Source organism: Oncorhynchus kisutch, linkage group LG17 (genome assembly GCF_002021735.2).
Source record: "Oncorhynchus kisutch isolate 150728-3 linkage group LG17, Okis_V2, whole genome shotgun sequence".
Taxonomy (NCBI): Eukaryota; Metazoa; Chordata; class Actinopteri; order Salmoniformes; family Salmonidae; genus Oncorhynchus; species Oncorhynchus kisutch.
Window position 1 is genome coordinate 4,703,100 of NC_034190.2, and position 14,713 is coordinate 4,717,812.

Here is a 14,713-nt window from a genome sequence, read left to right on the forward strand (position 1 = left end):
AGTCATGATCGCACATCTCCAACTACTCAAGCAAACAGCAAAATTACCATAACAAAACAAAAATCATATCATGGAAGGGTGGGGACTGCAAGACACACACACACACACACACACACACACACACACACACACACACACACACACACCCCACAGTTGGTTTCTGTTGTATTATTTGTACATGGTATTTAAAATGTGTGTGTGACTGCCTGCGTTTTGTTACTTGTCAAAAATAATCGTTCATACAACACCTGGGGAGGGGGGGACTTGGATGAAAGCACACAACAGCCAACCATAATTAAAACTGATTTTAATGTTGAAATATTAAGTCCCTGCAGACCACCAGTAAGTAGCCTGTGATAATGATATCTGCATTACATTCTGCTCCACCATCATTGTAAAAAGAAAACATTTCAACCAAATGACAAGGCACTATTACAAGGATCACCCTCTTGGTTGAAACATGACATCATTCAGAATCCATGTGATCAGTAGAATCTAGTCAGATCAAGGGTTTTTACTCATTCAGTCCAGCTCTTTCCCCATCAGGTCCGTTAAAGAAAAGGAGACAAGACATTTTGCAGATGTCCATGGTGGGATCAGACCACCAGCATATCAACAGGGGGAGGTCTGAGTGGTATCCGTCCCAGGGTGAACCTTTTCCCTCCAAACTCCTTCAGTTCCTCTTCACTCAGCTGGCTCTGGGGGGAGAAGAGACTGTTTGTTGCCCCCCCAGTCGCCCCTGCCCCTGCTACCAAACCCCCAAACCCTCCACTCGCCTGTCCAAAACCACTTGCAGCCCCCGGGACTGCACTCCCGAAACCACTTCCTCTAAATCCTCCTCCACTAGTGGTCGTCGAGGTGAAGCTAAACCCGGAAGCAGCTCCAAACCCTGAAGCAGAAGCTCCGAAACCGGCAGTAGTTAGGTCTTTGTTGGCAGCAGGGGCGGTAAAGGAGAAACCTGCTGCCGAGGGAGCAGAGGCGGCCGTAGAGCCGATCCCAGCGGGAGGTGGTGCGGCACCTACCACAGCACTGCCAAAACCAGACGCTGCAGGCTTTGGAGCAGCCGAACCAAAGCCTCCTGCACTCGGCGCAGCAAAGCTGAAACTGCTGACACCTGTGGTGTCCTGGGCTGGAGCCTGGGCTGGCACTCCAAAACCTAGAGAGAGGAGAGAGAGTCGAGCTTTAGATTGAGAGACGTACCAGAGAGATATCATCCTACCGAGGGTCTTAGCCAGTCAACATAGGAGTTAGAGGGTCTTAGCCAGTCAACCTAGGAGTTAGAGGGTCTTAGCCAGCCAACCTAGGAGTTAGAGGGGGTCTTATCCAGCCAACATAGGAGTTAGAGGGTCTTAGCCAGTCAACCTGGGAGTTAGAGGGTCTTAGCCAGTCAACCTAGGAGTTAGAGGGTCTTAGCCAGCCAACCTAGGAGTTAGAGGGGGTCTTATCCAGCCAACCTAGGAGTTAGAGGGGGTCTTATCCAGCCAACCTAGGAGTTAGAGGGTCTTAGCCAGTCAACCTAGGAGTTAGAGGGTCTTAGCCAGCCAACCTAGGAGTTAGAGGGGGTCTTATCCAGCCAACCTAGGAGTTAGAGGGTCTTAGCCAGTCAACCTAGGAGTTAGAGGGTCTTAGCTTGCCAACCTAGGAGTTAGAGGGTCTTTCCAGTCAACATAGGAGTTACAGAGGGTCTTAGCCAGTCAACATAGGAGTTAGAGGGTCTTAGCCAGTTAACATAGGAGTTAGAGGGTCTTAGCCAGTCAAGCTAGGAGTTACAGAGGGTCTTAGCCAGTCAACCCAGGAGTTAGAGGGTCTTAGCCAGCCAACCTAGGAGTTAGAGGGTCTTAGCCAGTCAACCTAGGAGTTAGAGGGTCTTAGCCAGTCAACCCAGGAGTTAGAGAGTCTTAGCCAGTCAACCTAGGAGTTACAGAGGGCCTCCATGCCTGTATTCCATTTGTATTGTATTCCTATGAAGAACACAGGCTACAGCAGATCTTACCTGTTCCGAAGCCAGATGGTGCTGAGGACCCAAAGCCAGTCACTGGTGTCGACCCAAAACCTCCAGACGCTGCCTGTGGTGCTGGGTTGCCCAGCTCTGCAAGCTGGGAGAGAAGAGACAGTATTACTCACTTTGTACATACACTACCGTTCACCAGGCACCTCTCCCTAAAAGGCCAACATCCCGGAGTCACTTCTTCACTGTTGACATTGAGACTGGTGTTTTGCGGGCACTATTTAATGAAGCTGCCAGTTGAGGACTTGTGAGGCGTCTGTTTCTCAAACTAGACGCTCTAATGTACTTGTCCTATTGCTCAGTTGTGCACCGGGGCCTCCCACTCCTCTTTCTATTCTGGTTAGCGTCAGTTTGTGCTGTTCTGTGAAGGGATAGCTACACAGCGTTGTACGAGATCTTCAGTTTCTTGGAAATTTCTCACATGGAATAGCCTTCATTTCTCAGAACAAGAATAGACTGACGAGTTTCAGAAGAAAGTTCTTTGTTTCTGGCCATTTTGAGCCTGTAATCGAACCCACAAATGCTGATGCTCCAGATACTCAACTAGTCTAAAGGAGGCCAGTTTTATTGCTTCTTTAATCAGAACAACAGTTTTCAGCTGTGCTAACACAATTGCAAAAGGGTTTTCTAATGATCAATTATCCTTTTAAAATGATAAACTTGGATTAGCGAACACAACGTGCCATTGGAACACAGGAGTGATGGTTGCTGATAATGGGCCTCTGTAACGCCTATGTAGATATTCCATTAGAACAATCAGCCGTTTCCAGCTACAATAGTAATTTACAACATGATCAATGTCCACACTGTATTTCTGATCAATTTATTGTTATTTTAAAAATGGACAACAAAAAAAAGAGCTTTTCTTTCAAAAACAAGGAACATTTCCAAGTGACCCTGACCTTTTGAACGGTTGGTGTAGTGTATAAGACTTCCTATTTTGTCTTGTCGAATTACTACAGAAACTAGTGTGTGTGTGTTACCATAGCGACTCTGGTGTTGCCGCTCATAGCCCTCAGCTCCTGGACTCTGCTTCTCCATTGGTTGAGCAGCTGATTGATGATGTCAGCCTGCAGACACACAGAAGGTAGCATTGATTGGCCGATACAGACACATATCAAATCAAACTCCAATGGCTGTACACTCTGGAATCGCTGTCCTTAAAGTTAGAAGGAAGTTAACGCCACTAAACTGCTCATTGGACGCTGCACTGCGGCCACTCCAGCCACCTCTACATAAGGTGTGTGTGTGTGTGTGTGTGTGTGTGTGTGTGTGTGTGTGTGTGTGTGTGTGTGTGTGTGTGTGTGTGTGTGTGTGTGTGTGTGTGTGTGTGTGAGTATCGGAAAGGGTTTGTTAAAAAGCAGGAGACAAATGTCTGTCTTGTATGGATCAATAATATATTGTCTTCATGACATTGAATCCCAGTGCAGACGCCTTCACGTTATACTGTCTTCATGACATTGAATCCCAGTGCAGATGGCTTCACGTTATACTGTCTTCATGACATTGAATCCCAGTGCAGATGGCTTCACGTTATACTGTCTTCATGACATTGAATCCCAGTGCAGACGCCTTCACGTTATACTGTCTTCATGACATTGAATCCCAGTGCAGATGGCTTCACGTTATACAGTGTTCATGACATTGAATCCCAGTGCAGATGGCTTCACGTTATACTGTCTTCATGACATTGAATCCCAGTGCAGACGCCTTCACGTTATACTGTCTTCATGACATTGAATCCCAGTGCAGATGGCTTCACGTTATACAGTGTTCATGACATTGAATCCCAGTGCAGATGGCTTCACGTTATACTGTCTTCATGACATTGAATCCCAGTGCAGATGGCTTCACGTTATACAGTGTTCATGACATTGAATCCCAGTGCAGATGGCTTCACGTCATACTGTCTTCATGACATTGAATCCCAGTGCAGATGGCTTCACGTTATACTGTGTTCATGACATTGAATCCCAGTGCAGATGGCTTCACATTATACTGTGTTCATGACATTGAATCCCAGTGCAGATGGCTTCACGTTATACTGTGTTCATGACATTGAATCCCAGTGCAGATGGCTTCACGTTATACTGTGTTCATGACATTGAATCCCAGTGCAGATGGCTTCACGTTATACTGTCTTCATGACATTGAATCCCAGTGCAGATGGCTTCACGTTATCTAGTGTTCATGACATTGAATCCCAGTGCAGATGGCTTCACGTTATACTGTGTTGATGCAGATAAAGGGACACATGCATGTGATTCTACTCACATATCCCTGCAGGTCTCCAGACGGCTTGGTGTTGTAGTACTCCAGTCTCAGCTCCTCTGGAGAGAGCTCTGTGAACCCTGCACAGAGGAGGAGGAAGACCCGGTTCAATGCCGTCCACATCCATTCAATATGCTGGAGTTAACATCACAGCCCCCCCCCCCCCAAGTCCAAAACTAATTCATGACAACGTACAGTAATATACAGAGAGCCATGATCGCATAGAAACTCCTTTCCATGTCCAACTACTCAAAGCAAACAGCAAAATGACCTTTGAAACAAACGAATAAACACCATCTCATGGAACAGTAGGGACTGTAACACACACACACACACACACACACACACACACACACACACACACACACACACACACACACACACACACACACACACACACACACGGGAAAAGGGGACAAGCCATTTTACAGATGTCCATGGTGGGATCAGGCCACCAGCATATCAACAGGGGGGGGTCTGAGTGGTGGGATCAGGCCACCAGCATATCAACAGGGGGGGGTCTGAGTGGTGGGATCAGACCACCAGCATATCAACAGGGGGGGGTTTGAGTGGTGGGATCAGACCACCAGCATATCAACAGGGAGGGGTTTGAGTGGTGGGATCAGACCACCAGCATATCAACATGGGGGGGGGGGGGGGGGGGGGGGGGGGGTTGAGTGGTGGGATCAGACCACCAGCATATCAACAGGGAGGGGTCTGAGTGGTGGGATCAGACCACCAGCATATTAACAGGGGGGGGGGGGTCTGAGTGGTGGGATCAGACCACCAGCATATTAGCAGGGGGGGGGGGTCTGAGTGGTGGGATCAGACCACCAGCATATCAACAGGGAGGGGTTTGAGTGGTGGGATCAGACCACCAGCATATTAACAGGGGGGGGGGGGGGTCTGAGTGGTGGGATCAGACCACCAGCATATTAGCAGGGGGGGGGGGGGTCTGAGTGGTGGGATCAGACCACCAGCATATCAACAGGGGGGTGATTTGAGTGGTGGGATCAGACCACCAGCATATCAACATGGGGGGGGGGGGGGGGTTGAGTGGTGGGATCAGACCACCAGCATATCAACAGGGGGGGAGGTTGAGTGGTGGGATCAGACCACCAGCATATTAGCAGGGGGGGGGGGGGGGTCTGAGTGGTGGGATCAGACCACCAGCATATCAACAGGGGGGGGTTTGAGTGGTGGGATCAGACCACCAGCATATCAACATGGGGGGGTCTGAGTGGTGGGATCAGAACACCAGCATATTAACAGGGGGGGTTTGAGTGGTGGGATCAGACCACCAGCATATCAACAGGGGGGGGGGGGGTCTGAGTGGTGGGATCAGACCACCAGCATATCAACAGGGGGCGGTTTGAGTGGTGGGATCAGACCACCAGCATATCAACAGGGGGGGGTTTGAGTGGTGGGATCAGACCACCAGCATATCAACAGGGGGGGGGGGGGGGGGTTGAGTGGTATCTGTCCCAGGGTGAACCTCTTCCCTCCAAACTCCTTCAGTTCCTCTTCACTCAGCTGGCTCTGGGGGGAGAAGAGACTGTTTGCTTGCCCCCCCCCCCCTCCAGTCTCCCCTGCCCCTGCTACCAAACCCACAAACCCTCCACTCGCCTGTCCAAAACCACTTCCTCTAAATCCTCCCATTGACTAGTGGGTAATAGTTAACAGCTGTATCCGACCCTCACGTGTGAGTGCGTAGTTGCAACAATCAATCTGTTCCAACCAGACGATCCTACAGTGGGACAGACCGAAGCTAAGCTGTTTGTCTTACCGGAGATGCTTTCTTTGAGGACAGAGTAACAGGAGAAAAGCCATTGGCCTGAAGTCTCCCAGATCTCCATATCTTTCTGGATGGTCTCTCTGGTGAGGAGAGAAGACAATGGCTATTACATTTACAGACTACTTTGTACAGTGTGTGTGTGTGTGTGTGAATTCTGAATAGCATAATAAACTGTATCCACACAACTAATCACTGGACTTACAAGTGTTTTTCATTGTCCTCCCCTTCATTCCCACCCCTGTCGAAGCTGCTCTGTGTGCTCAAGGCAGAAAATCTGTTGTGGTTTGGAGAGGCGGCTGCAAAACTGAAACTGGAACTCTTGACTTGGCTGTCTCTTCCTCCTCCTCCTCCTCCTCCGCCTGGACCCCAGTTGTTGCCACCACCTCCCCCTCCTCTTCCGCCTGGACCCCAGTTGTTGCCACCACCTCCCCCTCCTCTTCCTCCCCCCCAGTCATCCCCACCCTGCTGGGAGGAGAAGGATGACGGCTGGACGTAGCTTCCTCCTCCAGACCTCTGAGCTGGGTTCACCCACACTCTGTTCCCAAATCCTGAAAACAGGACGTTCATAGATTAGACTACCTCAATATTGGATGAGGAAACAGGACATTCATAGATTAGACTACATCAATACGGGCTGCCTGAGTGGCGCATCGGTATAAGAGATTTTTTGGGGCCTTCTTCTGACACCGCCTAGTAAATAGGTCCTGGATGTCAGGAAGCTTGGCCCCGGTGATGTACTGGGCCGTACGCACTACCCTCTGTAGAGCCTTATGGTCAGAACCGAGCAGTTGCCATACCAGGCGCTGACACAACCAGTCAGGATGCTCTCAATGGTGCAGCTGTACAACTTTTTGAGGATCTGAGAATCCTTAATCTTTTCAGTCACTCCCACTTCTCCTTCTATTCTGGTTAGAGCCAGTTTGTGCTGTTCTGTGAAGGGAGTAGTACACAGCGTTGTACGAGATATTCAGTTTCATGGCAATTTCTCACATGGAATAGCCTTCATTTCTCAGAACAAGAATAGACTGACGAGTTTCAGAAGAAAGTTATTTGTTTCTGGACATTTTGTGCCTGTAATCGAACCCACAAATGCTGATGCTCCAGATACTCAACTAGTCTAAAGAAGGCCAGTTTTATTGCTTCTTTAATCAGGAAAACAGTTTTCAGCTGTGCTAACATAATTGAAAAAGGGTTTTCTAATGATCAATTAACCTTTTAAAATGATAAACTTGGATTAGCGAACACAACATGCCATTGGAACACAGGAGTGATGGTTGCTGATAATGGGCCTCTGTACACCAACAGTATGTAGATATTCCATTAAAATTCCTTTTAAAATGATAAACTTGGATGTAGATATTCCATTAAAAATCAGCCGTTTCCAGCTACAATAGTCATTTACTAAAAAGCCTTGGTTTCATGCATGTCAACATCAGAAGCCTCCTCCCTAAGTTTGTTTTACTCACTGCTTTAGCACACTCTGCTAACCCTGATGTCCTTGCTGTGTCTGAATCCTGGCTCAGGAAGGCCACCAAAAATTCTGAGATTTCCATACCCAACTTCAACATTTTCCGTCAAGATATAACTGCCAAAGGGGGAGCAGTTGCAGTCTACTGCAGAGATAGCCTGCAAAGTAATGTCATACTTTCCAGGTCCATACCCAAACAGTTCGAACTACTAATTTTGAAAATTACTCTCTCCAGAAATAAGTCTCTCACGGTTGCCGCCTGCTACCGACCCCCCTCAGCTCCCAGCTGTGCTCTGGACACCATTTGTGAATTGATCGCCCCCCATCTAGCTTCAGAGTTTGTTCTGTTAGGTGCCCTAAACTGGGATATGCTTAACACCCCGCCAGTCCTACAATCTAAGCTAGATGCCCTCAATCTCACACAAATCATCAAGGAACCCACCAGGTACAACCCTAACTCTGTAAACAAGGGCACCCTCATAGACGTCATCCTGACCAACTGGCCCTCCAAATACACCTCCGCTGTCTTCAACCAGGATCTCAGCGATCACTGCCTCATTGCCTGTATCCGCTACGGAGCCGCAGTCAAACGACCACCCCTCATCACTGTCAAACGCTCCCTAAAACACTTCTGTGAGCAGGCCTTTCTAATCGACCTGGCCCGGGTATCCTGGAAGGACATTGACCTCATCCCGTCAGTTGAGGATGCCTGGTCATTCTTTAAAAGTAACTTCCTCACCATTTTAGATAAGCATGCTCCGTTCAAAAAATGCAGAACTAAGAACAGATACAGCCCTTGGTTCACCCCAGACCTGACTGCCCTCGACCAGCACAAAAACATCCTGTGGCAGACTGCAATAGCATCGAATAGTCCCCGTGATATGCAACTGTTCAGGGAAGTCCGGAACCAATACACGCAGTCAGTCAGGAAAGCTAAGGCCAGCTTCTTCAGGCAGAAGTTTGCATCCTGTAGCTCCAACTCCAAAAAGTTCTGGGACACTGTGAAGTCCATGGAGAACAAGAGCACCTCCTCCCAGCTGCCCACTGCACTGAGGCTAGGTAACACGGTCACCACTGATAAATCCATGATTATCGAAAACTTCAATAAGCATTTCTCAACGGCTGGCCATGCCTTCCGCCTGGCTACTTCAACCTCGGCCAACAGCTCCGCCCCCCCCGCAGCTCCTCGCCAAAGCCTCTCCAGGTTCTCCTTTACCCAAATCCAGATAGCAGATCCAGATAGCTCTGAAAGAGCTGCAAAACCTGGACCCGTACAAATCAGCTGGGCTTGACAATCTGGACCCTCTATTTCTGAAACTACCACCATTGTCGCAACCCCTATTACCAGCCTGTTCAACCTCTCTTTCATATCGTCTGAGATCCCCAAGGATTGGAAAGCTGCCGCAGTCATCCCCCTCTTCAAAGGGGGAGGCACCCTGGACCCAAACTGTTACAGACCTATATCCATCCTGCCCTGCCTATCTAAGGTCTTCGAAAGCCAAGTCAACAAACAGGTCACTGACCATCTCGAATCCCACCGTACCTTCTCCGCTGTGCAATCTGGTTTCCGAGCCGGTCATGGGTGCACCTCAGCCACACTCAAGGTACTAAACGATATCATAACCGCCATCGATAAAAGACAGTACTGTGCAGCCGTCTTCATCGACCTTGCCAAGGCTTTCGACTCTGTCAATCACCATATTCTTATCGTCAGACTCAGTAGCCTCGGTTTTTCGGATGACTGCCTTGCCTGGTTCACCAATTACTTTGCAGACAGAGTTCAGTGTGTCAAATCGGAGGGCATGCTGTCCGGTCCTCTGGCAGTCTCTATGGGGGTGCCACAGGGTTCAATTCTCGGGCCGACTCTTTTCTCTGTGTATATCAATGATGTTGCTCTTGCTGCGGGCGATTCCCTGATCCACCTCTACGCAGACGACACCATTCTATATACTTTCGGCCCGTCTTTGGACACTGTGCTATCTAACCTCCAAACAAGCTTCAATGCCATACAACACTCCTTCCGTGGCCTCCAACTGCTCTTAAACGCTAGTAAAACCAAATGCATGCTTTTCAACCGGTCGCTGCCTGCACCCGCATGCCGACTAGCATCACCACCCTGGATGGTTCCGACCTAGAATATGTGGACGTCTATAAGTACCTAGGTGTCTGGCTAGACTGCAAACTCTCCTTCCAGACTCATATCAAACATCTCCAATCGAAAATCAAATCAAGAGTCGGCTTTCTATTCCGCAAAAAAGCCTCCTTCACTCACGCCGCCAAGCTTACCCTAGTAAAACTGACTATCCTACCGATCCTCGACTTCGGCGATGTCATCTACAAAATGGCTTCCAACACTCTACTCAGCAAACTGGATGCAGTCTATCACAGTGCCATCCGTTTTGTCACTAAAGCACCTTATACCACCCACCACTGCGACTTGTATGCTCTAGTCGGCTGGCCCTCGCTACATATTCGTCGCCAGACCCACTGGCTCCAGGTCATCTACAAGTCCATGCTAGGTAAAGCTCCGCCTTATCTCAGCTCACTGGTCACGATGGCAACACCCATCCGTAGCACGCGCTCCAGCAGGTGTATCTCACTGATCATCCCTAAAGCCAACACCTCATTTGGCCGCCTTTCGTTCCAGTACTCTGCTGCCTGTGACTGGAACGAATTGCAAAAATCGCTGAAGTTGGAGACTTTTATCTCCCTCACCAACTTCAAACATCAGCTATCTGAGCAGCTAACCGATCGCTGCAGCTGTACATAGTCTATTGGTAAATAGCCCACCCTTTTTCACCTACCTCATCCCCATACTGTTTTTATTTATTTACTTTTCTGCTCTTTTGCACACCAATATCTCTACCTGTACATGACCATCTGATCATTCATCACTCCAGTGTTAATCTGCAAAATTGTAATTATTTGCCTACCTCCTCATGCCTTTTGCACACATTGTATATAGACTCCCCCTTTGTTTTCTACTGTGTTATTGACTTGTTAATCGTTTACTCCATGTGTAACTCTTTGTTGTCTGCTCACACTGCTATGCTTTATCTTGGCCAGGTCGCAGTTGCAAATGAGAACTTGTTCTCAACTAGCCTACCTGGTTAAATAAAGGTGTTCTCAACTAGCCTACCTGGTTAAATAAAGGTGTTCTCAACTAGCCTACCTGGTTAAATAAAGGTGTTCTCAACTAGCCTACCTGGTTAAATAAAGGTGTTCTCAACTAGCCTACCTGGTTAAATAAAGGTGTTCTCAACTAGCCTACCTGGTTAAATAAAGGTGTTCTCAACTAGCCTACCTGGTTAAATAAAGGTGTTCTCAACTAGCCTACCTGGTTAAATAAAGGTGTTCTCAACTAGCCTACCTGGTTAAATAAAGGTGTTCTCAACTAGCCTACCTGGTTAAATAAAGGTGTTCTCAACTAGCCTACCTGGTTAAATAAAGGTGTTCTCAACTAGCCTACCTGGTTAAATAAAGGTGTTCTCAACTAGCCTACCTGGTTAAATAAAGGTGTTCTCAACTAGCCTACCTGGTTAAATAAAGGTGTTCTCAACTAGCCTACCTGGTTAAATAAAGGTGTTCTCAACTAGCCTACCTGGTTAAATAAAGGTGTTCTCAACTAGCCTACCTGGTTAAATAAAGGTGTTCTCAACTAGCCTACCTGGTTAAATAAAGGTGTTCTCAACTAGCCTACCTGGTTAAATAAAGGTGTTCTCAACTAGCCTACCTGGTTAAATAAAGGTGTTCTCAACTAGCCTACCTGGTTAAATAAAGGTGTTCTCAACTAGCCTACCTGGTTAAATTAAAGGTGTTCTCAACTAGCCTACCTGGTTAAATAAAGGTGTTCTCAACTAGCCTACCTGGTTAAATAAAGGTGTTCTCAACTAGCCTACCTGGTTAAATAAAGGTGTTCTCAACTAGCCTACCTGGTTAAATAAAGGTGTTCTCAACTAGCCTACCTGGTTAAATAAAGGTGTTCTCAACTAGCCTACCTGGTTAAATAAAGGTGTTCTCAACTAGCCTACCTGGTTAAATAAAGGTGTTCTCAACTAGCCTACCTGGTTAAATAAAGGTGTTCTCAACTAGCCTACCTGGTTAAATAAAGGTGTTCTCAACTAGCCTACCTGGTTAAATAAAGGTGTTCTCAACTAGCCTACCTGGTTAAATAAAGGTGTTCTCAACTAGCCTACCTGGTTAAATAAAGGTGTTCTCAACTAGCCTACCTGGTTAAATAAAGGTGTTCTCAACTAGCCTACCTGGTTAAATAAAGGTGTTCTCAACTAGCCTACCTGGTTAAATAAAGGTGTTCTCAACTAGCCTACCTGGTTAAATAAAGGTGTTCTCAACTAGCCTACCTGGTTAAATAAAGGTGTTCTCAACTAGCCTACCTGGTTAAATAAAGGTGTTCTCAACTAGCCTACCTGGTTAAATAAAGGTGTTCTCAACTAGCCTACCTGGTTAAATAAAGGTGTTCTCAACTAGCCTACCTGGTTAAATAAAGGTGTTCTCAACTAGCCTACCTGGTTAAATAAAGGTGTTCTCAACTAGCCTACCTGGTTAAATAAAGGTGTTCTCAACTAGCCTACCTGGTTAAATAAAGGTGTTCTCAACTAGCCTACCTGGTTAAATAAAGGTGTTCTCAACTAGCCTACCTGGTTAAATAAGGTGTTCTCAACTAGCCTACCTGGTTAAATAAAGGTGTTCTCAACTAGCCTACCTGGTTAAATAAAGGTGTTCTCAACTAGCCTACCTGGTTAAATAAAGGTGTTCTCAACTAGCCTACCTGGTTAAATAAAGGTGTTCTCAACTAGCCTACCTGGTTAATAAAGGTGTTCTCAACTAGCCTACTGGTTAAATAAAGGTGTTCTCAACTAGCCTACCTGGTTAAATAAAGGTGTTCTCAACTAGCCTACCTGGTTAAATAAAGGTGTTCTCAACTAGCCTACCTGGTTAAATAAAGGTGTTCTCAACTAGCCTACCTGGTTAAATAAAGGTGTTCTCAACTAGCCTACCTGGTTAAATAAAGGTGTTCTCAACTAGCCTACCTGGTTAAATAAAGGTGTTCTCAACTAGTCTACCTGGTTAAATAAAGGTGTTCTCAACTAGCCTACCTGGTTAAATAAAGGTGTTCTCAACTGGCCTACCTGGTTAAATAAAGGTGTTCTCAACTAGCCTACCTGGTTAAATAAAGGTGTTCTCAACTAGCCTACCTGGTTAAATAAAGGTGTTCTCAACTAGCCTACCTGGTTAAATAAAGGTGTTCTCAACTAGCCTACCTGGTTAAATAAAGGTGTTCTCAACTAGCCTACCTGGTTAAATAAAGGTGTTCTCAACTAGCCTACCTGGTTAAATAAAGGTGTTCTCAACTAGCCTACCAGGTTAAATAAAGGTATTCTCAACTAGCCTACCTGGTTAAATAAAGGTGTTCTCAACTAGCCTACCTGGTTAAATAAAGGTGTTCTCAACTAGCCTACCTGGTTAAATAAAGGTGTTCTCAACTAGCCTACCTGGTTAAATAAAGGTGTTCTCAACTAGCCTACCTGGTTAAATAAAGGTGTTCTCAACTAGCCTACCTGGTTAAATAAAGGTGTTCTCAACTAGCCTACCTGGTTAAATAAAGGTGTTCTCAACTAGCCTACCTGGTTAAATAAAGGTGTTCTCAACTAGCCTACCTGGTTAAATAAAGGTGTTCTCAACTAGCCTACCTGGTTAAATAAAGGTGTTCTCAACTAGCCTACCTGGTTAAATAAAGGTGTTCTCAACTAGCCTACCTGGTTAAATAAAGGTGTTCTCAACTAGCCTACCTGGTTAAATAAAGGTGTTCTCAACTAGCCTACCTGGTTAAATAAAGGTGTTCTCAACTAGCCTACCTGGTTAAATAAAGGTGTTCTCAACTAGCCTACCTGGTTAAATAAAGGTGTTCTCAACTAGCCTACCTGGTTAAATAAAGGTGTTCTCAACTAGCCTACCTGGTTAAATAAAGGTGTTCTCAACTAGCCTACCTGGTTAAATAAAGGTGTTCTCAACTAGCCTACCTGGTTAAATAAAGGTGTTCTCAACTAGCCTACCTGGTTAAATAAAGGTGTTCTCAACTAGCCTACCTGGTTAAATAAAGGTGTTCTCAACTAGCCTACCTGGTTAAATAAAGGTGTTCTCAACTAGCCTACCTGGTTAAATAAAGGTGTTCTCAACTAGCCTACCTGGTTAAATAAAGGTGTTCTCAACTAGCCTACCTGGTTAAATAAAGGTGTTCTCAACTAGCCTACCTGGTTAAATAAAGGTGTTCTCAACTAGCCTACCTGGTTAAATAAAGGTGTTCTCAACTAGCCTACCTGGTTAAATAAAGGTGTTCTCAACTAGCCTACCTGGTTAAATAAAGGTGTTCTCAACTAGCCTACCTGGTTAAATAAAGGTGTTCTCAACTAGCCTACCTGGTTAAATAAAGGTGTTCTCAACTAGCCTACCTGGTTAAATAAAGGTGTTCTCAACTAGCCTACCCCGGTTAAATAAAGGTGTTCTCAACTAGCCTACCTGGTTAAATAAAGGTGTTCTCAACTAGCCTACCTGGTTAAATAAAGGTGTTCTCAACTAGCCTACCTGGTTAAATAAAGGTGTTCTCAACTAGCCTACCTGGTTAAATAAACTTTTAAACGTAGTGTGTGCTGTTACATTTATAGTTTAAAAACGTAAATTAATTCTAGCTGAATTAACAAAACAAAACCTTCAAGCTATTGCTATGTTCTCCTAAAAGAAGAATAGCACAATGTGTTGTTCTCGTGAATTCTGGATAATCATTTAGTTGTCCATCAATTTTCAATATTTGTTTAACCCAGATAATGCTGTTGTCAAACCAGTCCTGGAAAAACTCCTGGAAAAACTTGTTTTTGTAACTTGTCTTTATAATTCCAGATTGTATATCTGTGGGGATCTATGTGTTGTTGTTGACAAAAAGTACACAACCAGATAAAGATCTCTTAATAACCAGGACTTAAATCTCTTTGCAATTTTCTCTACAATCGGAGAGAAATTTACAAGGGCCTTTTCTTTCTGATCTTTCTAAACTTTAACACCAAGATATGTGAAAACATCCTTTACAGGGATATACCCATGCTGAGTTTAAGCCACATCTTTTCAATGCAAATAATTGACACATTTAGCTGACACA

The 14,713-nt window shown here is 45.9% G+C and overlaps 1 protein-coding gene across 1 annotated transcript in view; it reads right to left on the reverse strand.

Moving 5' to 3' along the window:
- Window positions 1–290: 290 nt before the first annotated feature.
- Window positions 291–14,713, reverse strand: part of LOC109885623 (nucleoporin NUP42) — a 28,976-nt gene continuing 14,553 nt past the window's right edge. The window contains exons 2-7 of the mRNA XM_031795016.1: window positions 6,277–6,622; window positions 6,066–6,154; window positions 4,283–4,359; window positions 2,992–3,078; window positions 1,994–2,096; window positions 291–1,156 (exon numbers count right to left, since the gene is read on the reverse strand). Of these exons, the coding sequence (XP_031650876.1) occupies window positions 597–1,156; window positions 1,994–2,096; window positions 2,992–3,078; window positions 4,283–4,359; window positions 6,066–6,154; window positions 6,277–6,622 (1,262 nt within the window). The 3' untranslated portion in view covers window positions 291–596. The remainder of the gene's footprint in view (window positions 1,157–1,993; window positions 2,097–2,991; window positions 3,079–4,282; window positions 4,360–6,065; window positions 6,155–6,276; window positions 6,623–14,713) is intronic.